The sequence below is a fragment of the Mus musculus genome, chromosome 13, assembly GCF_000001635.26.
Source record: "Mus musculus strain C57BL/6J chromosome 13, GRCm38.p6 C57BL/6J".
NCBI classification, from domain to species: domain Eukaryota; kingdom Metazoa; phylum Chordata; class Mammalia; order Rodentia; family Muridae; genus Mus; species Mus musculus.
The window spans coordinates 67,307,453-67,331,517 of record NC_000079.6 but is presented as its reverse complement, the minus strand read 5'-3'; the positions used below and the strand labels follow the sequence as shown (position 1 = coordinate 67,331,517).

The window sequence follows — 24,065 nt, the reverse complement described above, 5'->3', positions numbered from 1 at the left end:
AAAAAAAAATAACAGTATATGAAGTCGGAATCGCAATGCTGCCTTGTACATCAAAACATGTTCCTTACAAAGTAGAGAGAGTACAGCATTGTGCTCATATACAATTTATAGGCACCTTATGTTCATATATATTTTTAATTAAACAGCTCTATGACAGAAAAGAGAACTTAAGTGTAATTCTATGACACATTTCTGTCACTTCTGCTTTTTGGGGAGGAGTCAGGAATCCAGAGAATCAAAATCATCGTCTCCTTTATAGCCAACTCAAAGTGAGCCTAGGCTACATGAGACCATGTGTTTTAAAAAGATTCTTAGAACATAGCTTTTCTTTTTCTACGTGGTAATTACTTCTGGTTGGTCTCAGTTCTGAGCACCAGTGCCCTGATAGAAATCCATCCAATTGACATCTTCTAATTATGAAAACTTACAAATGGGCTGTAAGAAGTTCCGTCGAATGTATTTGAAATGTTACATCCAAATTTTCACTAGTATCCTTCTGTTAATGACTAGTGTTTGGGGTTAGAAACCTGATTGCATTTCTTGTGTGGGAAAGGATTCCATCTTTGTCTGGCTTGAGTATTCCTCTGTATTTGCAGGGAATGGTTGTCATCTTTGCATCATCTTCTCTGTTGTTTTCTGTCATTACCCCCCTGGTGGTTTCTTATGATTTTAAATGAATTTTCCCAGAACAGCATTCTGGCTCTACAGATGGAAAATGATAACCACATCTACCACTGTACTTCACATATGGTATCACCACCATCCAGACAGTAATCTGTGGGATTCCTTCCTCTTCCTCTTCCTCTTCCTCTTCCTCTTCCTCTTCCTTTTCCTCAGGGAGGAGTCCAGTCTCCTATGCTTGCAGTCCTGACCTTTTTCTTGCAGGCTCTTATTTCCTCCTAATGTTACTGTGACTGATGATATGAATCAGACTGACTATGTTGGTGTTTTGTGGAGCCCATAGCCACTCCTGATCCTACAATACTTCCCCCTACTCTTCAACGAGTGTCCCTGAGCTCCTTGTAATATTTGGCTGTAGTTCTCTGCATCTGTTTCTGTCAGATGCTGGTAGATACCATTCTCCTGTCTGCAAGACTAAACAGAGTATTAGTAATGGTGTTAGGCATTGGTTCTTGCCCAGAAAAGGGGTTGCAAATTGGGGGTAATCAGGGGTTGGTCATTTCCTGTCTCTTCTCTGTCTTTCTCCCTGTACTATTTGTAGGTATGACACATTTTGTGTCTAAGGTTTTCTTCACAGGTTGGTGTCCTTATCTTTTCAATTGGAACCCTACCTGACTACAGGGGAAAGCCACTTTACTTTCCAAATTCCCCACTGCTAGGAACTCAGCCAGAGTCACCCCCATAGAATCCATGGAGCCTCTTGCATCCCTGATCTCAGACTTTTTCCAGAGATCCCCCCTTCCCCTGCCCACCATCAAATTCCATTCACTCTTCTGGTCCTCTCTCCCAGAATCTCCCTATCGTATTCCCTGCCCACGTCCAACTGTCCATCCACGTCTGATGACTATTTTATTTCCACTTCTGAGTGAGATCCAAGCATTGTTCCTTAAACATTCCTTGTTACTTAGCTTCTTTGGATCTGTATATTACAGCACGTATATCCTTTAATTTATGGCTAATATCCACTTCTAATATGCATACCCATTTGGGTCTGGGTTACATTTCTAGTTCCATCCATTTGCTTGCAAATTTGATGATGTCCTTGTTTTACTGATTCCTTGTGAGATATCTGGATTGTTTGCAGTTTATACCTATTGTGAGTAAAGCTGCTATGAACACTGTTGAGCAAGGGTCCTTGTGGTGTCCTGGAAGATCTTTTGGGTATATGCCCAGCAATGGTATAGCTGGGTCTTAAAGTAGAACTATTTCCAGTTATCTGAGATACTGCCAAACTGATTTCTATAGTGGTTGTACAAGTTGGCACTCCCACCAGCAATGGAGGAGTGTTCTCCTTGATCCACATCCTTGCCAGCATGTGCTGTTACTTAAATTTCTGACCTTAGCTATTCTGATGGGTGAAAAGTAGAATCTCAGAGTCACTTTGATTTGCATTTCCCTAATGACTACATATGTTGAACCTTTTAAAAGTGTTACCTAGCCATTCCTCTAGTTCTCCTGTTACCTAGAAATTCCTCTGTTGAGAATTCTCTGCCTAGCTGAGTACCCCATTTTTTAAATGGGTTACTCAGTTTGTTGATGTCTAACTTCCTGAGTTCTTTGTTCATTTTGGATATCAGCTCTCTGTGGGATTGGCAAATACTTTTTCCTATTCTGTAGGCTCATGTTTTATCCTGTTGACAGTGTTCTTTGCCTTTTAGAAGCTTTGCAGTTTCACAAGGCACCATTTATTAATTGTTGATCTTAGTGCCTGAGCTATCGGTGTTCAGGAAGCTATATCCTATTCGAATGTATTCAAGGTTACTCCACATTTTCATTTCTAATAGATATAGTGTATATGTTTTATGTTGAGGTCTTTGATTCACTTGGTCGTGAGTTTTGTGCAGGGTGATAAATATGTATCTTTTAAAATTCTTCTACATGCAAATATCCAGTTAGACCAGCACCAATTCTTTCTTTTTTCCAGTGTATGGTTTGGGATTCTTGTCAAAAATGAAATGTCCATAGGTGTGTAGGTTTATTTCTGGCTCTTTTTTTATTCCACTGATCAACATGTCTGTTTCTACACCAATACCATACAGTTTTTATTACTATTGCTCTATAGTATATTAAGAAATCAGGGATGGTGATATGTCTAGAAGTTTTTTTATTGTCCAAGTTTGCATTAGCTATCTAGGGATTTTTGTTTTGTCATATGAAGTTGAGAATGGTTCCTTCAAGGTCTGTAAAGAATTGTGTTGGAATTTTGATGGGAAGAACATTGAATCTTTAGATTGCTTTAGATAAGGTGGCCATTTTTTACTATGTTAATCCTATTTATACATGAGTTTGGGAGATCTTTTTATCTTTTGATATCTTCTTCTTCTTCTTCTTCTTCTTCTTCTTCTTCTTCTTCTTCTTCTTCTTCTTCTTCTTCTTCTTCTTCTTCTTCTTCTCCTTCTCCTTCTCCTTCTCCTTCTCCTTCTCCTTCTCCTTCTCCTTCTCCTTCTCCTTCTCCTTCTCCTTCTCCTTCTCCTTCTCCTTCTCCTTCTCCTTCTCCTTCTCCTTCTCCTTCTCCTTCTCCTTCTCCTTCTCCTTCTCCTTCTCCTTCTCCTTCTCCTTCTCCTTCTCCTTCTCCTTCTCCTCCTCCTCCTCCTCCTCCTCCTCCTCCTCCTCCTCCTCCTCCTCCTCCTCCTCCTCCTCCTCCTTCTTCTTCTTCTTCTTCTTCTTCTTCTTCTTCTTCTTCTTCTTCTTCTTCTTTTTCAAGACAGGGTTTCTCTGTATAGCTCTGGCTATCCTGGAACTCACTTTGTAGACCAGGCTGACCTTGAACTCAGAAATCCACCTGCCTCTGCCTCCCAAGTGCTGGGATTAAAGGCGTGAGTCACCACTGCCCCGCATATTCTTTCTTTAGAGATGTGAAATTCTTGTTATACAGGTCTTTCACTTGCTTGGTTACAGTTATACCGAGATGTTTTGTATTATTTGTGGATATTATTAAGGTGGTTATTTCCCTGGGAAATAGTCTCAGTTTCCCATTTCTTCCTCATTTTGTATAAAAGATGTCTACTGATTTTTAAAATCTGTTTTGAATCTAGTCCGTGTGCTGAAGGTGTGTTTTTTTTTTTTTCAGCTGTTGGAGTTCTCTGAAAGAGTTTTTGTGGTCACTTATGTATACTACCATAAAATCTGCAAATAGCCATCCTTTGACTTTTTCTTTTCCAAATTATATACCTTTGATCTCCTTTAGTTGTCTTACTGCTTTGACTAGAACTTCGAATACTCTATTGAAGAGATATGGAGGGAGTGGACAGCCCTGTTCCAGATTTTAGTGGGGTTGCTTTAATCTTCTTTCCATTTATATGATGTTGTCTATTGGCTTACTGTATATTGCTTTTATTATGTTTACATATGTGCCCTGTATCTCTGATTTCTTCAAGACTTTTAACATGAAGGTGTTTTGGGTTTTTTCCAAATATTTTTTCAACATCTAAGCAGATTATTATGTCATTTTTAGTTTTCTCAGTTTATTTATATGTTGTGTTAAGTTGATGGGTTTACATATATTGAACCACCCCTGCATTCTTAAGATGAATACTGAAGACTGCCTGATCATGATGGATGCTCTTCTTGATGTGTTCCTGGATTTGGTTTGTGAGTATTTTAGTGAGTACTTTTGCATCAATGTCCATAAGGAGAAGTCATCTGAAATTCTTTCTTTGTAGAGTCTTCCTCTAGTTTGGTATCATGGTGATCACTGCTGGGTTTGCCCAGAGTGACTACAAGTTGGTAGGGAGCTGGGGTAAGAGCTCCAAGGTTCCTCTTAAAATCCATATATATCCATCTAACTACAGAATTTATTTACTTAGCTGGAAAACATTTTACTACACTTTCAATCTCCCCATTCGTTTGAATCCATTTAGGTTTTTAATAATTTCTTCCTCATTATTTTATTTTATTTTATTTTATTTTTGGTTTTCTGAGACAGGGTTTCTCTATATAGTCCCGCTGTCCTGGAACTCACTTTGTAGACCAGGCTGGCCTCGAACTCAGAAATCCACCTGCCTCTGCCTCCCGAGTGCTGGGATTAAAGGCGTGCGCCACCACGCCCGGCTCATTAATGTTTTTTATTCATGTGTAATCCATACATAGGATTGAAAAGGAAATCATAAGAAAGCTAAATCTCTGGGACCTGTTGAAGGCAGCCCAGCAGGTGAAGATTACAGCTCTAATTGCATGAAACTATGAGAAAGACCACAGAGAAATGATTGGATGATACATTGAAGAAATTTGGGGAAAACAAGAACAAACATAATTCTAATCCTGTCAATGGCCAATAATTTTAAAAAGAATGAGAAGAAAAATAATTGAAACTAATTCAGAGAAAAAGAATCAAATGATTAACAAACTCACATCAGGTTCACTTAGAAGATAAACAAGGTTGAGGGACACTTGATCCAGCTAATCAACAGAAACAGGACCCAAATGATTAGATTCAGAAATGAAATGGCAGATATTACAATAGATACCAAAATATTCAAACTATTATAAGGGAATATTTTGAAAACCTGTCCTGTTTAATTGGAAAATCTAAGACACATCACTCAAATCTCCTTCTTGTAGACAACATAAAGTTGGATTCGTTTTTTGATCCATTATCCAAGTCTGTGTCTTTTGAATGGAGGACTGTGCACATCACTTGTTCTAGTATGTGAGTGTTCACTGTCAGTATATTCCTCATTTTCAGTGCTGTTTGTGTCCTCAATGGCCCTTTGTGGTTCTGTCATTTTTGGCTTCCAATTCCTTTCCACAGTGTCTTGGCTATGCTCATCTCTCTCTTCAGCCTACAAGAGTTTATTTGTGTATTTTTTTATGTTTGGTTTGTAAAATATGATTTTAAAAAAAAATACTCTTTACTTTGTGGATGGCTTTTGCATATCTTTCAACTACTGCAGATAGTAGTGCAGTGTGCAGTATCTTAAGTTGGATGTCATTGTCTTTTAGGAGTTGGAATGATTAATCCAGGCTCTTCTGGCTTTCAAAGTTCCATCCAGGAATTGGCTGCTCTCCTAATAAGTATATTCTTTCCCTTGCACATTTCATATGCCACAAAGTTTTAATTTTCCAATCTTGTCCAATTGGTGCTATGTGTGTTTTTTATATTCTTATGGGTGTCCCGGTCCATAGTTTAGGGAAGCTTTATTTTATGTTCTTTTTGAAGATGATATTTATGGCATTGCCTGGGCATTTTTCTTCCTCATGTATGCCTGTAATTTGAAGGTTTGGCCTTTTCAAAGTGCCTATCATTTCTTGTATGTTTCCTTCCCACAGATGTATTTTCTTCATTTACTTTGTAGACTTACCTTGTTTTATCATCTGGTTTAATCGTAAGTCCTTTCGTGCTACCTTCAGATTTCTTCTAGTGTAAGTTTTGTTATTTTCAGTTTCTTTCTGGATTACTGGGCTGCATTTTTGGATCATTGCTGCTACACTCCTGTTCAGTGTTCCTCTTTATTGAATTCCAGTTTCAGGCCCTGGATTGTGTTGTCATTTCCAACATCCTGACATTTCTGGTTTCTTGAGCATCATAGAAGCATGTGTTATCCTTATCATATTCGACTTTAATGGCACTAAGATGTTTCTTCATGCCTTTTTGAAATGTTTGTAGTCTTTGATGAAGGTTATGACTATACTTCTAAAGACTGTATCTTAGTGCTCATCTAAGCAATGGCAAATATTTCTATCATGCAGGGTATTCAGGAGAAATGCCAGCATGATCTTTTATATTGTTTAGTTTTTCTATGAGAATGGGTCATGAGATTTTTAGGAAATAATGCAGGCATGTCCTAGCAGTCAGCCCATCTGCAGCAAAAGTAAATGTTGTTTTATTAGGTTTGTGTGTCTGACTTCATAATGGCTTCCCTTATTCTTTTCAGTTATAAAATAGCTCTATATTCTTTTAACACAAACACATTGTTTTTCTCTATATTCCCCTTTTCTGTGATTTTGAGGCCATCATAATGTGGTTTGATATGAACTTCTTTCATTTGAATGAACTTTAATTAAATCATAAAAGAAAAGTAATCAGGGACTTGTGGTACACATGTTTAATTTGGGATACTATTCAATGGCGTTTAAGGATGCAGTATGGGGTCATCTTAGACCATATGGATGATGTTCAATTTGTGAGCACAGTCCAAAGAGAAGAAAGACAAGAAAAAGGCTGGGAACAACAGATGAGACTGTTTGTTAGTACACACAGAGAGGGGCACCAACTCACCTGGAAGTATGAGATGGGGGATTGTGTGAGGAGAGAAACCTGGCTTGGACATTTTAGAGCAACAGGTGAGGGGCTTGGGAATGAGGAAGTTGATGCAGCTCTAGGAGCCCCCTGCAGGTCTGCAGTCTCCCCTTCCTGGTGATGTCTGCTTAGGCAGGAAAGATGATCTTGAGAGACAGGAGGTTCCCAGAAACATCTCTCTCTGGGATATAGCAGACAAGGTTAAGGAGGTCAGCTATATTCACATAGGAATCCTGGTTTTACAAGCAAGACTCTTATCAGATGGGGCAAGACATCATTATTTCAAGCATAACAACATAAGTGTGACATATTGTGCTACCAAGCTTCTTGTGCACTAAAACTAACTTTTTATCAGGAACATTTCTGGGTGAGATCACTAGAACTCCTCACTCTGCTTGGTGGTAAAGTTAGACTGTTCTAAGATCACAGGTGACTTTACCAACTTATCTGCTCTTTCAAGAAACAAATGTCTGAAGAGTTAAACTGTCTACTTTGGAAAACAGTTTGATTAAGGAGAGTCTTCAGGAGATAAAGGTGAACTTTGTGCCTCATTCCCCAGCCCCTAATCTGTTCCTTTAAATGGTTGCAGCCTTCTTCCCCCACTGTTTTTAGACTCCTGTCTCTTCTGTCTTTTGGATCTTTATACTACCTCAGATATCTAACAAAGTCAGTAAGCTGTTTAATCTACAGGATTGTAAATTAAGTGAGAGATGCAATTTTCATCCCATTGTTCAGTAATCTCAGGAAGAGGAAACCTGGAGGAATATTGATCAGTGGATATTCTTCTTCATTTAGGTAGGGTCCTGATGCTGTCCTGAATACAAGGAACTTAAGATCTCAAATGGCAAAGCGTGGAATGGATGTACCAGGGATGGAAACTAAGGAAAAAGGCTTAAAGATGACAAAAGCAATAGCTAGGAACAGAATATCTTATATAAATAGTTGACACAAAGGCAAGCAAGTTTATTAAACAGTCCAGAATTCAATATTGTATTGGTAGATGAAAATTGGCCAAGTTCACCAGAGACCTAAATCATACAATGTGGGCAATGGGAGCACTGGATACCTCAGAAACAGCAGCCTTAGGGCAGATATCCCCAGTTGCAAGAGAAGTGTGGGATCCCCTTTAACTACATCAATGACTCCTTCATGGCACTGTATCCTCTGTCTGATTTTTGGAAAAGTCCACTGCTGGATGAAGACAGTGAACTAAAGTTCCCTTTGTCCTTTCATGGGGCCTCTGATGCAGTGTTGGTTTGGTATAAGTTGCCACAGTGACTGAACTTACTGCTAATGTTTAAAAAAAATTTTATTAGATATTTTCTTTATTTACTTTCAAATATTATCCACTTTCCTCATTTCCCCTATCCCAGCCTCCCTTCCCCTGCTCACTAACTCACCCACTAGTGCTTCCCTGTCCTCGCATTCCCCTACACTGGGGCATCGATCCATCACAGGACCTAGCGCTCTCCTCTCACTGATGTCCCACAAGGCCATCCTCTGCTACATATGCTGCTGGAGTCCTGAGTCCCTCCATGTGTACTCTGGTTGGTGGTTTAGTCTCTGGGAGCTCTGGGGGTACTGGTTGGTTCATATTGTTGTTCCTCCTATTGGGATGCAAACCTTTTCAGCTCCTTGGGTCCTTTCTTTAACTCCTCCATTGGGGACCCTCTGCTCGGTCCAATGGATGGTTCTGAGCATCCACTCCTGTGTTTGTCAGGAGTGCTTGCTGACAGGAGCCTGATATAACTTTCTTCTGAGTGGCTCTGCCAGTGCCTGATAGATTTTCTAATTATAGTGTTGTTAATATAATTTGATTCCATTTGTCTACAAAATAATTTATTGTTCTACCCATTGGGTGCTCAAACTCTGGACCCATAGTACAGTATGATTTGCATCTCTCTGCACATGCTCAAGAAGCCAGCCCTTCGCAAGTACATCATACAATATATGTGGATCTTCATTGTATTTGACATTTGTGATTGTGCATATTTGGGTTGAGAAGAACTTTTACAATCGCCATGGCTCTCTACCGTGAAGAATATACATAATGTGTGCTGTATTACAATACAATGATAGGACACTAAAGCTCCATTTTTTCCCAAGATTTAATTATATCTTTATTTTTTATTGTGTTAGTGTAAGTATTGTGGACTTGAAATTATCTACAGTTATGTAAGTATAGGAAATGTTAATTTTGGAAATACTCTGTAAGATGCCAGCCTGGAGAGCATTTTCCTAGTGACTGATGTAGCATGATACATACTGATATGCAAGGTGGAACTCTGAGCTGCTAGCCCTGGGTTCTATAAAGAAGCAGACTGAGCAAGCCATTTATAGGAAGCCTATGAGATGAACCCCTCCATTATCTCTAAATCATCTCCTGCCTCCAGGTCCTTGTCCTGTTTAACTCCCTGTCCTGACCTCCTTCAACAATGAATTGTGCTGTGCTGTGCTGTGCTGTGCTGTGCTGTGCTGTGCTGTGCTGTGCTGTGCTGTGCTGTGCTGTGCTGTGCTGTGCTGTGCTGTGCTCTGGAAGTGTAAGCCTAATAAACCCTTTCCTTGACAATCTGATTTTTGGTCATGGAGTTTCATGGCAGGAATAGAAGCTCTACCAAAGGCATTTATGTGTTTGTATTTTGTTACCATTCATGTCTAAGAGATTACCTGATCCTCTTTACCTGGAGTTATAGACAGTTGGGAGCAGCCATGTGGCATCTAGGAATCAAACCCCATGTCCTTTGGAAGATTAGCCAGTGCTCTTGACTATTGAGCCATCTGTCTCACCCCAACACACTGGTTTTAGTTTCCCTTGTCCTCCATTTTATGGTTCTTACATGCATTATACCATAGGAATTTTGGGGATCTTCTGTGATCCACTTCCCTTAGAGATGCGCCTTGTGTTGCAAACATTACCATATCAAGAGTACTTTACTATTCTTCCTTACTATATCAGAAGTGCTTCAGCTGTCCTCTCACTTAGGCTCACCTTTTGATTTATATGCATAAGCACATGATGACTCTTTGTTATTATTAATGGTTAGAATTAGCATAATGTGTAAGTTAATTGGGGTTATATCTATCCCATATAGTTTCCAAATGAATGAAACTCAGACTCTGATTAATTTATTTGGCTTTTGCTCAACTACTGGGGAATTATTACTCTTAATCTATTTTTTCTAAAGCTAGACTGGCTACTTCCCCACCCATGCTCCCTAAATTCTTGATGTTTGAGTCTTTCCCAAATTATCTCTGTTCCATCAGTATGGGATGGGGTTAGGGGCATTTCCCTTGGGCATTGCTGCTGATCTATCATGACTATTGGAGACCTGTCCTCACATCTTTCCTTCCCTCCCTAGTTCTCTTTCTCCTTGTGTGGATCTTGCTTGCAACCCCCAGTCCATTCATTGAACCCTGCTTACCTCTATCCTCCCCCATCATTGTCTGCTGCTAGTTTTATTTCACCAATATTTTAAACTGGGGAGCCAGTTTTATACCAAAATTGCTGGTGAAGTCATGGGAATTGACTTGTCTTGGGGGCAGCCAGACATTGGGGTACAGAATTTAGCATTTAAATACATGGAAGGACCATACCAACCCCAAACAATAATGTCTGATATTTACTCTTTCTAAATTTTTTTCAGGATATGCTGTCATTCTGGGATGTGGCTATGTATTTCTCTGCAGAGGAGTGGGAATACCTGGGTCCTGCTCAGTGGAAAATGTACAGAGATGTGATGCTGGAGAATTACAGCAACCTTGTGTTCCTGGGTGAGGATACACTCCATGATGAATTTTTATTTAATTGTAAGCATGAAACTTGCCCCCTTTGTACAGTATCTCATGCAAGTTTCTATGTCAATCAGTGACCATAGGGCTACTTTTAAGGAAAATTTAAATTATTCATATAGCTTTGAACTACTTCTTCTTGTGTTCATACCACCCCGTTAAATATATCGTTTGTCTTAGAATATAAGTGGTACATATTAAAGAGAACGTCACACACTTCTATTGTAAAAATTCTCCTTGTAACCGAGGGGTTTGAAGCTCAGAACCCACAAATCCCAAGTTCCTCCTCAGCATTCTGACATGGCCATCAGCAAACACGTAAGAGCCAGTCCTCTGTATTCTGTTACAGTGTCTTCTCATTCCTTATACACACAGCCCTGGAGGGACATTTTCTTTCCCACCTGACCACAGTAACAATGTTGCTCCAATTTTCCACAAATAGGTCTTGCTTCCACTAAGCCATATCTAGTCACATTTCTGGAGCAAAGACAAGAGCTTTCAGATGTGAAGAGACAAGCGGCCACTGCTAAGTACTCAGGTATGTGAGAAGGAGGGTATCAGAGAACAGAGTGGGACACTCTAAGAGCTAAAATAAATCCACTGAGACACCATGTTCTGGTATAAATCATCTATTTTTAAAATTATCTATATATACGTATATATATACATATACATATATATTATTTAACTGGTTCACCTTACATCCTGCTTATTGTCCCCCTTGTGGTCACCCCCTACAACAATCCTTCCCCCATCTACCATCCCCATTTCTTCTGAGCAGGTGCACACTGCCTGTGTATCCCCCCCATCCTGCTACTTCAAGACTCTTCAAGGCTAGGCTCTTCCTCTCCCACTAAGGCCAGACAAGGCAGCACAGCTTGCATTATATATCCCACATACGGGCAACAACTTTTGGGATATCCATCTGTCAAGTTGTTCAGGACCCACACAAAGATCATACTGTACTTTGGGTACATATGAGCAGGGAGGCCTCGGTCCAGCCCATGTATGTGCTTGGTTTGTTGATTCAGACTCAGAGCTGCACGGATCTATGTTAGTTGATGTCTTAGTTAGGGTTTTACTGCTGTGAACAGACACCATGACCAAGGCAAGTCTTATAAAAAACAACATTTAATTGGGGCTGGCTTACAAGTTCAGAAGTTCAGTCCATTATCATCAAAGTGGGAACATGGCAGTATCCAGGCAGGCATGGCGCAGGAGGAGCTGAGAATTCTATGTCTTCATCCAAAGGCTGCTAGTGGAAGACTGACTTCCAGGCAACTAGGGTGAGGATCTTATACCCACAACCACAGTGACACACCCATTCCAACCAGGTCACACCTATTCCAACAAGACCACACCTTCAGATGGTGCCACTCCCTGGTCCAAGGATATACAAACCATCACAGTTGACTTCATTGGTCTTCCTGTGGAGTTTCTATCCCATATGGGTCCCGCAATCTTTCCTTCTCTTCTTCTGCAGGGGTCCTGAACCTCCATCCACTGTTTGAGTCTAGGTGTCTATATCTGTCAGCTGCTAGGTGGGGCCTATTGGAAGACTACATGCTCGTTTGCTTTTTAAAATCTAATTTTCTGTCTTTTTCTCTCAAAGGAGGACATATCCTAACATTTAGAATGCTTTGATTCTCATTATATTTGTTTTCCTCTGCTATGAGATCAACCTGTGTTTCACATGACAGCCAAAGCTCTGCCATTGCTATGTAATCTTTAACTTGGGTGTTTTTTTTTTTTTTTAATAAAATATGTGTACAGCTGTTTTAAAAGTGATGAGTTTTCTCTATCTTGGCTAGCTTGGAAATTAATGAAACAGAGGCTATAAGATTTATTTGATATGCTTTACAACACAATTACTGGGACATTAATTATTGAGTCTAATCCTCTAAGGTAATCTGGTTAGATCCCAGGCAAAGTACCCATGATACTTGCATTTTACCATGGGCCTGGCTCTCTGAGCTTCAGGGGACTTTCCATGATGTCTGTTTGGACCCCTTCCTTATAGTGAACCCCCCTCTCTGTTCTTCCCTGGGATAGCAGAAGTCCAGCATATTCTCTCTTCAGCACAGCCATTGGCTGATCGGCTTTTATTAACAAGTTAGAGCATAAGTGGGGAACAATGTCTACACAAACCTAAGATGGGAGATTTTAAGAAGGAGCACTACAATGCCATGTGTGGATGGCACAAACATATGGGGACAGAGAAATCAAGCATTTGAATAATACATGGATAATCTTTACCAAATGCACAAAACCATTATGCCTAAAAATGTGCATAAAACTTTTTTGAATCTTTATTTAATGTGATTAAGGCAAGTCTTCTTCAGTCACCTTTCAAAACAGCCAAAATAAAACTCTATACTTAGACTATAGTTACAATATTATACACATATAATATATAATATATAAATATTACTTATTCAGGTGTTTTCCAAATTAGACTAATTTATACTTTGTTTTAACTAGCCATGAAATTTCTGTATTTGTTTAAGGGGCTGACTTGCATTTTCCTATTCAAATTATGGGTTTTCTTAGTGAATATTATGCTTTTGTATATGTTTGCTTTTGTTTACTATTCTATTCCTTCCTTCTTCTATGTTTTCATAGTCTTCTTACTTCAAGGAAGGCTATATAATTTTCACTTATTCTGTGTTTTAAATTATGTTTCACAGAATACAGGTACAGAAAATTGGGTGTAGCTTATGATTTGTACAAATAAATGCAAGTGAGTAAATGTTGGTTTTTAAAAAACAATTCGTATAGATATACAGATTTTTTTGCTCTCTTTTCATTAATTTCTCAACTCTTACTCACCAGGGGGGAAAAGCTATACGTGTAAAGAATGTGGCAAAGTCTTTGAGGCGGAAAAAGGATTTCAAAATCATCAGATAATTCATTTAGGAGTGAAGTCCTGCAAGTGTGAAGAGTGTGGCAAGTCCTTCCATTTTTCATCACTACTTTCTGAACACAAAAGGATTCATACAGGAGAAAAACCCTACAAGTGTGAAATACATAGCAAGGCCTTTCATGTTCCATCAAAACTTTTTCAACACAGGATAATTCACACAGGAGAAAAACCCTACAACTGTGAAGTATGTGGCAAGGCCTTCTGCACTTCATTATTCCTTTCTAAACACAAGATAATTCATATGGGAAAGAATCCTTGCAAGTGTGAAGTATGTGGCAAGGCCTTCGAATATCCATCAAGACTTTCAAAACATAAGAAAATTCATACAGGAGAGAAACCATACAAGTGTAAAGTATGTGGAAAGGCCTACCGCTCTCCATCATCACTTTGTGAACACAAGAGAACTCATACAGGAGGGAAACCCTACAAGTGTGAAGTATGTGGCAAGGCCTTCCACTATCCATCATTACTTTCAAAACACAAGATAATTCATACAGAAGAAAAACCCTACAAGTGTGAAGTATGTGGTAAGGCCTTCCATTATCTGTCAAGACTTTCTAACCATAAGACAATTCATACAGGAGAGAAACCGTACAAGTGTGAAGTATGTGGGAAGGCCTTTCATGTTCCATCATCACTTTCTGAACACAAGAGAACTCATACAGGAAAGAAACCTTACAAATGTGAAGTGTGTGGCAAGGAGTTTCGTTGTCCATCATTATTTTCTAACCACAAGAGAATACATACAGGTGAAAAACCCTATAGTTGTGAAGTATGTGGCAAGGCCTTCCATACTACAACTTTATGTTCTATACACAAGAGAATTCACACAGGAGAGAAACCTTACAAGTGTGAAGTATGTGGCAAGGCCTTCCATTATTCATCAAGACTTTCCAACCATAAGAAAATTCATGCCGGAGAGAAACCATACAAGTGTGAAGTATGTGGCAAGGCCTTCCATTATCCATCCATACTTTCTAAACACAAGACAATTCATACAGAAGATAATCCCTACAAGTGTGAAGTATGTGGCAAAGCATTTGATTATCCATCAAGACTTTCCAACCATAAGAAAGTTCATACAGAAGAGAAACCATACCAGTGTGACATATGTGGCAAGGCCTTCCATTATGCATCATTACTTTCTAAACACAAGATAATTCATATTGGAGAAAAGCCCTATAAGTGTGAAGTATGTGACAAGGCCTTTCATTACCCATCAAGACTTTCCAACCATAAGAAAATTCATACAGGAGAGAAACCATACAAGTGTGAAATATGTGGAAATGTCTTCCGTTTTCCATCATCCCTTTCTGAACATAAGAGAATTCACACTGGAGACAAACCATACAAGTGCCAAATATGTGGCAAGGCCTTCCATTATCCATCATTACTTTCTAAACACAAGATAATTCATACAGGAGAAAATCCCTACAAGTGTGAAGTATGTGGCAAGTTCTTTAATTATTCATCAAGACTTTACAAACATAAGAAAATTCATACACGAGAGAAGTCCTACAAATATAAAGAATGTGGCCTAGCTTTCTATTGTCAATAAGTACTTTCTGAAAAAAAGAGAATCCATACAGGTGAGAAACCCTATACTTGGGATGTATCAGTCAAGTCCTTTAGAACTTTCCAGATTCTTTCTCCTCATTTGATAACTCATTATGGAGAGAAACTATAGAAAAGTGAGGAATGTGGAAAAGCCTCCTTTATAAAGTCATACCTATATCTAGATAAATTACCTCATAATTTAGGGAATATTTACAAATGAAAAGAATATGTCAAGATGCTCCACAAATTTAGGGATCATCAAAGAATTCATTCTGGAAAGAAACTATACAAATGTAAAAAAAAATGTGGCAAATACTTTTGAAATCCATTGCATAGTTTGAACACAGGATAACTCCTATTGGAGATAAACCCTATACATGTGAAGAATGAGGCAAACACTATTATTACCAGTCTTCTATCTCTTAAGCCACATCAAAGAATTCATCTATGAGAGAAACCACACAAGTGTGAAGAATGTACTAAGGTCTTTGTCCTTACTAAAAACTTGGGGAAACCCTCTTAATTAATACTAGAGTGAAATGTCACAAGTGTGGAAAACATTGCACACCCTTTAATAAGCTTTCTTATATTTCTTAATACTAGGTAATTCAAACTGGAGTGAAATAGTACAAATGTTAAAATGTTCATATACTCTTAATACTTCTTCAACCCCAAAAAGTTATCAAAAGCTTCATGCTGAATAGAAGCCCTAGTAAGTTTGAGGAATATGGTAAAGGCTTTGCAATCATTCACACAATCATGCCAAAAGTGGAGCTGTCAGGCTGTGTGGTTGTCCTTCTGGATTTGGGTTTGATCCTTCCTTGCTGTCTTTTTCTTTCTTCTGTTATAGAATTGAAACCCTTGTTCTATACCAGTATGTAGAATAGTTGTCACTAGTTTTTATGTTGTAGCAGCTCACAATTAAGAGATTGCCTTGAGTCTCACATGATACATGGACTGTGTTCTTTTATAGTGTTGTAATTGTTAAATCCTTTGTGGACATTTCAAGTTGTAGCCTATTTTACTTTGGACATGGGGGTAAGTTTGGGGAAAGGGAAGGGATGTTATGATTTAAAGCTTTTTGGATAGAGCTAGCATGTTAACTTTGGGAACAAACTGAGTTGCCAACAAGACCCACACCCATGTTAGTATTCCAAGTACCCTCAAAATAGAATGAAGTTCTATCTCTGAAGTTTGCCCTCTGACCTCTGTATGTAAGACCACATGCCAACATAAATATGTGTGCCCAGAAAAAAATAAGCCAAAATTACATTTTTTAATTAACTGTGTTTTATATGTACAAAGATCAAGAAGTAATTCTTGTATCTCCATTGTTAGTACCATCAGTTCTAGAATCATTTGATTTGCAAGCCTCTTGTTGATTTGTAGAATTTATCTTGATTAATTAAATTGATTTCAGGAGGTCTGTTGATTGCAGTTGGAAGCATCTGTTTGACTGAGATGCTGCAGTATCAGAGAATACCCTGAGACCAGCTATTCATCCATCTTCTGCTTCCTGACTGTAGAAGAAACGTGACCAGCTGCTTATGTTCCTGTTGTTTTACCTTTCTCACCATGTGCTGTGGTTGGAATAAGAATTGCCCCAAGGGCTCATAGGCTTGAATGCTTAGTCTGAAGGTAGTAGCACTGCTGGAAAAAGATTAAGGAGTGCGGCGTCATTAGTGTAAGTGTGTAACTGGGGGTCATATTTGAGGTTTCAAAGTTTCAGACCCAGTATCTCCCTCTTTTAAAAACTTTAGTCAATACGTATAATTCTCAGCTACTCTTCAAGTACCATGTCTATCTGCATTCCACCATGCTCCCAAGCTAGTTTCCCACAATAATAACTTACAAGCCTCTGAAACTGTAAACACGCTCCAATTAAATGCTTTTTAAAATAGGGATTGTCATGGTTTGATGTCTCTTCATAGCAACCGGACACTGAGTAAGTCTCCATGGTAGACAATGGAATTGAACTATGATCCAAATTAAGCCCTTCTACTTGTGCTTGTGTGCATATATTATTGCCATGAGAATACTTACTAAATCTTCATGCCAAATGCAAGTTTCAATGTGATGTTTAATACGTATGAATCATGTGTGTTTTCCCTTTCCCCATTATTGCCCTCCCTTTTGCTCCCTTCTCTGAAAAGTGTTTCCACTCTTCTTTATTTACATACCTACACACATATCTACATTAACAAACACAGATGTAGAGCAAGCAGTGTCTAAAACTAGAGAAATATTAGTGACTGCTGGCTGCCTGCCAGTCACACGGGTGCCCCTGCAACACTGGAGCATTTATCTCTTCAACCTATTGGCCCAGAACATCTGACAGATTTTTCTCTGCAGCAGCAAATATGAAGGAGTTATCTCCCTTGACCTGGCAGAGTTTGGCTGTTGACTTTCTATGTTTTCTGCTTCTCCACAGCTTGCAGGTCAGCATTTGAGGTAAGGGCAGTTTCCTGTCTAGTGGCAGCTTGTCACATTTTTAACAAACTTCGTAAGGAAGTTCTTCAATGCTCATCATCATCTTTGAAGGACTTGCAGATTCTGCCAAGAGCTGGGATTTCTCATTGTCAAACATTAATAAAATATCTTTCAATGCCATATTTTATAGATTTCTGATGTTTCTGAAGACCATCTAACATTCTCAGGATATTTGAATAGGAATATATTGTTTGTCTCTAGCTATTTACTATCTCATTAACTTAGAAAACGTCTGTGATATAACTAAACAAGAATGTGTTGAGATTTTGTCTTTTACTGTCTATTCTAATCATAAGTGCAGGACTCCCAAGATCTGGAGTCTGCATTTAGTCCCTTGGACCCTGCTCCATGTTATTTTTGATTGGTAAATAAAGATGCCAGCAACTAATAGTTGGGTAGAAGATACGTAAGTGCCGATTAGGTTTCCTGGGCTTGGGGTCAGAGGAGAACCAGGAGAAGAAGAACATGTAGGAGGGAGAAGGAAAGGCTGCTGTGGGTTAGGTGCACCATAAAAAATGTGGCCCTGTGAGCTGGCTAATTGGAATTAAGAGTAGCCCAGATGACAAATATTAAATATGAAATAATAATTTGAGGTAAATATATCAATAGGGATGTAGATTCTGATAGCATGAATGCTTGGTATCTACCCATCATTTGTACTGTATAGGCTTATTGTAAATATGAAATTTGTGTTTGTTTTTATTTCATATCTAAATGGTAAAAGTGGGATAGAAACCCTGTGCCGGCATTAAAATAGTTCTACAACATATGGTGCCTCAACGTCTGCCCCGTTTTGGGTGCCAATTTGTTGCAGTAAATGTCAAACCCCAATAAACCTGTGTAAAAAACACAAAACTCAGTTAAAATGTTTATGTGCTGCATGCCTAGATTGGGCAGATTTACCACTACACTACTCTTTTTTCCACAGCTAGGAGATCCCTTGCTACTTGCAGCTTCTCTGGGCCACATGGTTCTGCTCCATCTTTCTTCCACCTCCTCTTCTTCCATCTTCCTCCATCTTCCTCCAAGGTTGCTTTGTGACCAAATATGTAGTAAGTTTGAGAGATAGTTCCATGAGAGCTGAGAAGAAGGTATATTCTTTTGTATTTGATGAAAGGTTCTGAAGGATCTGTCATGTCCATTTGATTTATAATGTATCAGTGATTTTTTTTGTTTGTTTGTTTGTTTAGCTTTTGGCTGAATAACTAACCTGTCCATTGGTGAGAGTGGGATATTGAACTCTTCAATGATAAATATGTTAGGGCTAATGTGGAATTAACCTTGGTAATGTTTCTCTTATGGACATGGGTCCTTGTATTTGTAACACAAATGTTAATTAAGGTTTGAAACATCATCTTTGTGGATTTTTCCTTTGATGAGTTTGATGTGCCTCCCCCTGTTTGGTTTCTTTTTTGATTAATTTGGGTTTGAATGCTATTTTGTTACAAGTTAGGATGCCTATACCAGCTTCCATCTGAGGTACATTTGTCTGGAAAAATTTTTTTATACACCTTTACTCTGAGGTGATAGCTATCTTTAATGTTGAGGTGTGTTTCTTGTAGTAGCATGATGGACTGTTTTCCTTGCATCCATTCAGTTAGTCTATGTCTTTTTTATTGAAAACTTAGTCAATGTCTTTTTTTTTTTAAAGAATTGATTCTTACCTTTAGTGGTTTTACTTTTATGTGACAAGGGAACAGTGTTAATTTAAATATGATTGGTCCATAGGAAGTGACACTGATAGGAGGTGTGGCCTTATTTGAGGTGTAGCCTTGCTAGAGGAATCAAGAATTCCTGGTGGAGATGAGGCTTTGACGTCTCATACATATGGTCAGATCTGGCCAGTGTGACCACCTCTTCCTTGCTGCTTGCAGAAGACATTTACTATCTGCTTCCTGCAGATAAAGATGTAGAACTCTTGTATCTGTAAGCACCATGTCTGCCTACACAGTATCATGCTTCCTACCATGATGATAATAGACTGACCTTCTGAAAATGTAATTAAATGTTTTCTAAGAGTTGCCTTGGTCTGCTTGTCCCGCCACAGAAAAGAAACCCTAAGACAGAACTTGATCCCGGGGACTTGGTTGTTTGCTATGGTAGGCCTCACCATGTTTTGGTTTGGAGGAATATGGATTTTGGGACTGTGGATTTAAAAAAGCAGTGGAGTGCTTTAGGATGGGCTTAATGTGCAATGCTAGTAAAAATATGAAAGACTTTTGTGCTGATGGTGATTTGAAATGTGGGGGCCTAGCTCAAGAGGTTTCAGAGGCAAAGAATGTCCCTCCCTCCCTTCTTCCCTCTCCCTCTCCCTCTCCCTCTCTCTCTCCCTCTCCCTCACTCTCTCTCTCTCTCTCTCTCTCTCTCTCTCTCTCTCTCTCTCTCTCTCTCTCTCCTCTCTGTCTTGGGTCTCTCTTTATCTTTCTCTCCCCCCCCCCGTGTGTGTGTGTGTGTGTGTGTGTGTGTGTGTATTTGGTGAAGGATGTGGCTGCTTTGTGTCCTTTTCTGAATACTCTGCTTGAGCCTAAAGTGACTAAGATTAAATGCATTAGCTAAGGAAATCTTAATCAGCCTATTATAAATAATATTTTGCAGTTAATAAAGTTCACCCTTATGAATAGTGTTTTGATAAAAGGGAGCAAGCCGAACAAATAAAATAAAATAAAATATAGGTTCTAAGGAAAAGTAGAGCACCGTGAAGTGGATTGGACCTAAATGCCCTGTTTAGATATATTAAATGAATGAATGGAGTGGTGACCTCTGGACAAGATTCCACCCAGCTAAGCTTATTGTTTATACTTTTGTACTTAAGAAAACGGATAGTTGTATCATGTTAAGTGTTATTGTGAGCTGGCTGTTGTTTTCATTTAGACATAAGGAGACATGATTGTATGTCAAATTGACAAAGAGTGGATTATAATGGCTATTGTCAACTGTCAAGTTAAGTTACTATATCTGGAATAAACTATAATCCAGAAATGGAGGGCATACCTGTGGTCCAGATCTTGAAGCTAGAAGACAGTCTGATTAGGAGTATCAGATTAGGCAGTAAAGGAAATCATTGAAAACAGGAAACTCGTTAAACTGTGTTCCAGAGAGAGATCACATTCTGGCAGCCAGACTTAGTGATGTGTAATAATCCCTCAGATGGTACTGGCTTTGAATGAATGAAGGAATCCTGAAGAATAACTGAGGGTTGGCACTGAGAGAGGGAAGGGCCATTGGTGGAGTTGTAGCCTCATGGGAAGTTGAAAGCCCAGGACTGAGGGGGTCATGCAAAAGAGTTGATGCATGTCACCATGAGGAGAGTCTATGAAAGGCTATTGGTGAAATTGTAGCCTAATTGTAGTGGAAGATGTCAGCACCATAGTATGACCACTAACAACTGAAGTACAAATGGAGTGGAGCCAGCCAGAATCTAAAGGGCTAGAGATCACAAAGCTGGAGAATTGAACTGAATTCTTTGGAAGAGCCCAGATTGTGGATCCCAGATGATGCAGACTTTGAAATTTGCTTTTAAACATTGTTGACATGGTGATAGACTATGGAGACTTTTCAAGATTGATGAAATGCATTCTCCATTATGTTATGGCCATACAACTATGGGGGCCAGGGCCTGGTATGTGATAGTTTGTAGAAGTTTTGCCCCCATAATCTCATGTGGTTAAACATTTGGCCCAGAGGGAGTTTCACTTCTAGGACTGGAGCCTTATTGGAGTCGGTGTGGACTTTTAGAGGAAGTGTGTCACTGTTGAGGCAGGCTCCAGGATATATATATATTTTCAAGTCCCGCCACCTATCCCCAATATGGGATATAAGCTCCCATAAGTCTATTGCCTTTGGATCAAGATGTAGCTCCTTCTCGGGCATCATGTCTGCCTTCATGATGCCATACTTTCCACCATGATAATAATGGAGTTAACTCCTGAAATACAAGATAGCCAATATTAAATGTTTGCCTTGTAAGAGTTGCCTTGGTCGTGGTGTCTCTTCACAGCCAAAAAAAAACCATAATGAAAACATACAGGTTGGCACAACCCCCTTGTCCCCTGAGAGGTATATTTTCCCTTCACCGTCATCTGAAAACTCCCTGACTGCAACTTACAATTAACCAGGTGGATTGCTAAACCGAGAGTGTGCAGGTAAATATTTACTGACTTGAGAGAGATGATATGGTAATCTGGATAGAGGGAACCTTGGCTAAAAGTGAACTTTATGGGATAAGCCTTTAGACAAGTCTATGAAGTAGTACAAAGATTAATGGTTATTTGGGGAGACCTCTGGCCACTGTTGGGCTTTGCATAACTGGAAAAGTGAACCTTGCTTTGTTTGGCAAGGAAACTGAGATATCCCTCGATGAGCTGGAGGAGTGGGTAGAGCCTGAATGCACATGTAGATGAGTTTAAACAAGATAAAATAACCACCACAGAGGTGTGAAGATAGACAAAAGACACATGTTCATTAAAGTAAACTTTGCCATATACACCAATAGATAGTACAATCATTACATTTTATGAAGAGGAATAAGAGAAGTATGTGGATGTATTATAAAGTCATATAGTGATGTTCAGTGATCAAACTTCTATGAAGTCACCATTTGTTATGTAATCAGCTCAGTATGTCTTCCAAGAAGGTATGGAAGTATCTACACATCTCATGTACCTTCCTGTAAGGGATGTAGTTAATGACAGGACCTGTAATGTATTGAGGGAATTGGTACAGGCTCAGGATGGTAAACCTAATGAGTATTGAGAACTGCTCTAGCAAGGAATGTATTTCAGTGGATTTTTGCTTATGACTGACAAATGGGTCTAACTTGTAAATGAAAACTGATAGTTTTTATTCATTTATGTATACATATATATATATATATACATATAAAAGAATATTCCTTTTAAAGATCATTTTTTTTCCTAAACATGAAACCTTTGTTTTACTTCTTCTTATTATTATTCTTGTTCCAGACAGGGTTTCTCTCTATAGCACTGACATATCCGAAATCCACTCTATAAACCAGGTGTCTCCAACTGAGAGATCCAACTCTCTCTGACCAATAACTAACGGAATTGATTGTATGTAGCATCATAAACAGTGTAAGTTTATTTAATTAAATATTTTATTTTACTTTGCTAGAAGCTTGTGTGTGTGTGTGTGTGTGTGTGTGTATCTATTCTACAATAGATTCGTGATGATTTATGAGCCTCGTGGTGTCAAAATATGGTATCTGATCCTCTAGAACTGCTGCTTGTATGTGCTTGAGAGTCATCATGTGCCTGTTAGAAAACAAACTCATATTCTATAAGACATTAATTACTCTTAGCCATGGAACAATCTCTTTAGCCTGTAAGCATAGATTTTAAAGTGATTTTGCAAAAAATAGAACCTACTAGAGTATGTTTCAAAGAGAGAAAATTAAATGGTCAAGATGTAAAAAAATGATAGTAGGCAGTAAACTTAAAACTGGGATCATGGTCTAAACAAACATATTAGTCCTGAGACTCTGGCTCCAGTAGACTTTTCCATAACTATGCCTGGGTTCCTAATATTCTGCTGAATGAGGCTCCTCTTTGATGATATGTTCAGGTTGTGACTACACCACCGTAACTCCTCCTCCTATTGAATTATACAGCCACAATGCACAGAAATGGAGACTGCAGAAGACTTGTAAATGGATGCTGCATCCTCACGGATGAACACATCTCATGTGAATGACTACCCTCTTACAAATGTGTGCATGAAAAGACACAAACATACATGTATACATATACCATACACACAACTAATTTAAGCTTACCCTTGACTAGCTTACAAATAAATAAGACTCAGACTATGGTTATTTCCATTGGCTTTGACAATTACTGGGGAGGGCAGCCCTCATTTATTCTTCTAACTGCTATCCTGGTGTCCTCCTTTCTTCCCGATGGTATACCCCAGATACTTGCTGTTTCTCATGGCCATGTCTCATCTTTGAGACATGGCATCTTTGTCCTCTTTCCCCATTCTTCCTCCTTTTCCTGGTCTCTCTTCCTTCTCTCTCTCTTCTCGACCCTCTACCAGGTAACTCAAAACCCACCTACCTGTAATTTCTCCAGTAATTGGCTGTAGCCAATTTGATTTAACTAATAGTATTAAATCAAGGAACAAGGTTTGCACAACAGAACCTTGTAAATGTGAGAAGTCTGTGGTAGGCTTAGATCTTCGGGTATAGAATTTAGCATTACATACATAGCAACAGACCAGACCTCAACACATAACACATATTGGAAAACTAGCTATGCTGAGAAATAATAACTTTTGTGGCTTCTGACAATGCCCTTCACTGCAGCATTCAGGAGGAGGACAGACCAGTCATGATGCTTGCCAATCAAGCACAGGTACACACACGTA

General features: G+C 38.9%; 1 protein-coding gene across 2 annotated transcripts in view; it reads left to right on the top strand.

Annotated features, from left to right (window-relative positions):
• Zfp595 (zinc finger protein 595) overlaps nt 1-18,533 on the top strand; it is a 29,970-nt gene extending 11,437 nt beyond the window's left edge. Inside the window, exons 2-5 of one of the 2 annotated variants that reach the window (NM_001374733.1) lie at nt 10,564-10,690; nt 11,151-11,246; nt 13,541-15,220; nt 16,609-18,533. In NM_001374733.1, coding sequence (NP_001361662.1) covers nt 10,567-10,690; nt 11,151-11,246; nt 13,541-15,189 — 1,869 coding nt within the window. In that variant the 5' untranslated portion in view covers nt 10,564-10,566 and the 3' untranslated portion in view covers nt 15,190-15,220; nt 16,609-18,533. The remainder of the gene's footprint in view (nt 1-10,563; nt 10,691-11,150; nt 11,247-13,540; nt 15,221-16,608) is intronic. The other variant, NM_177622.3, reaches the window with a different exon arrangement.
• Nucleotides 18,534-24,065: the final 5,532 nt, after the last annotated feature.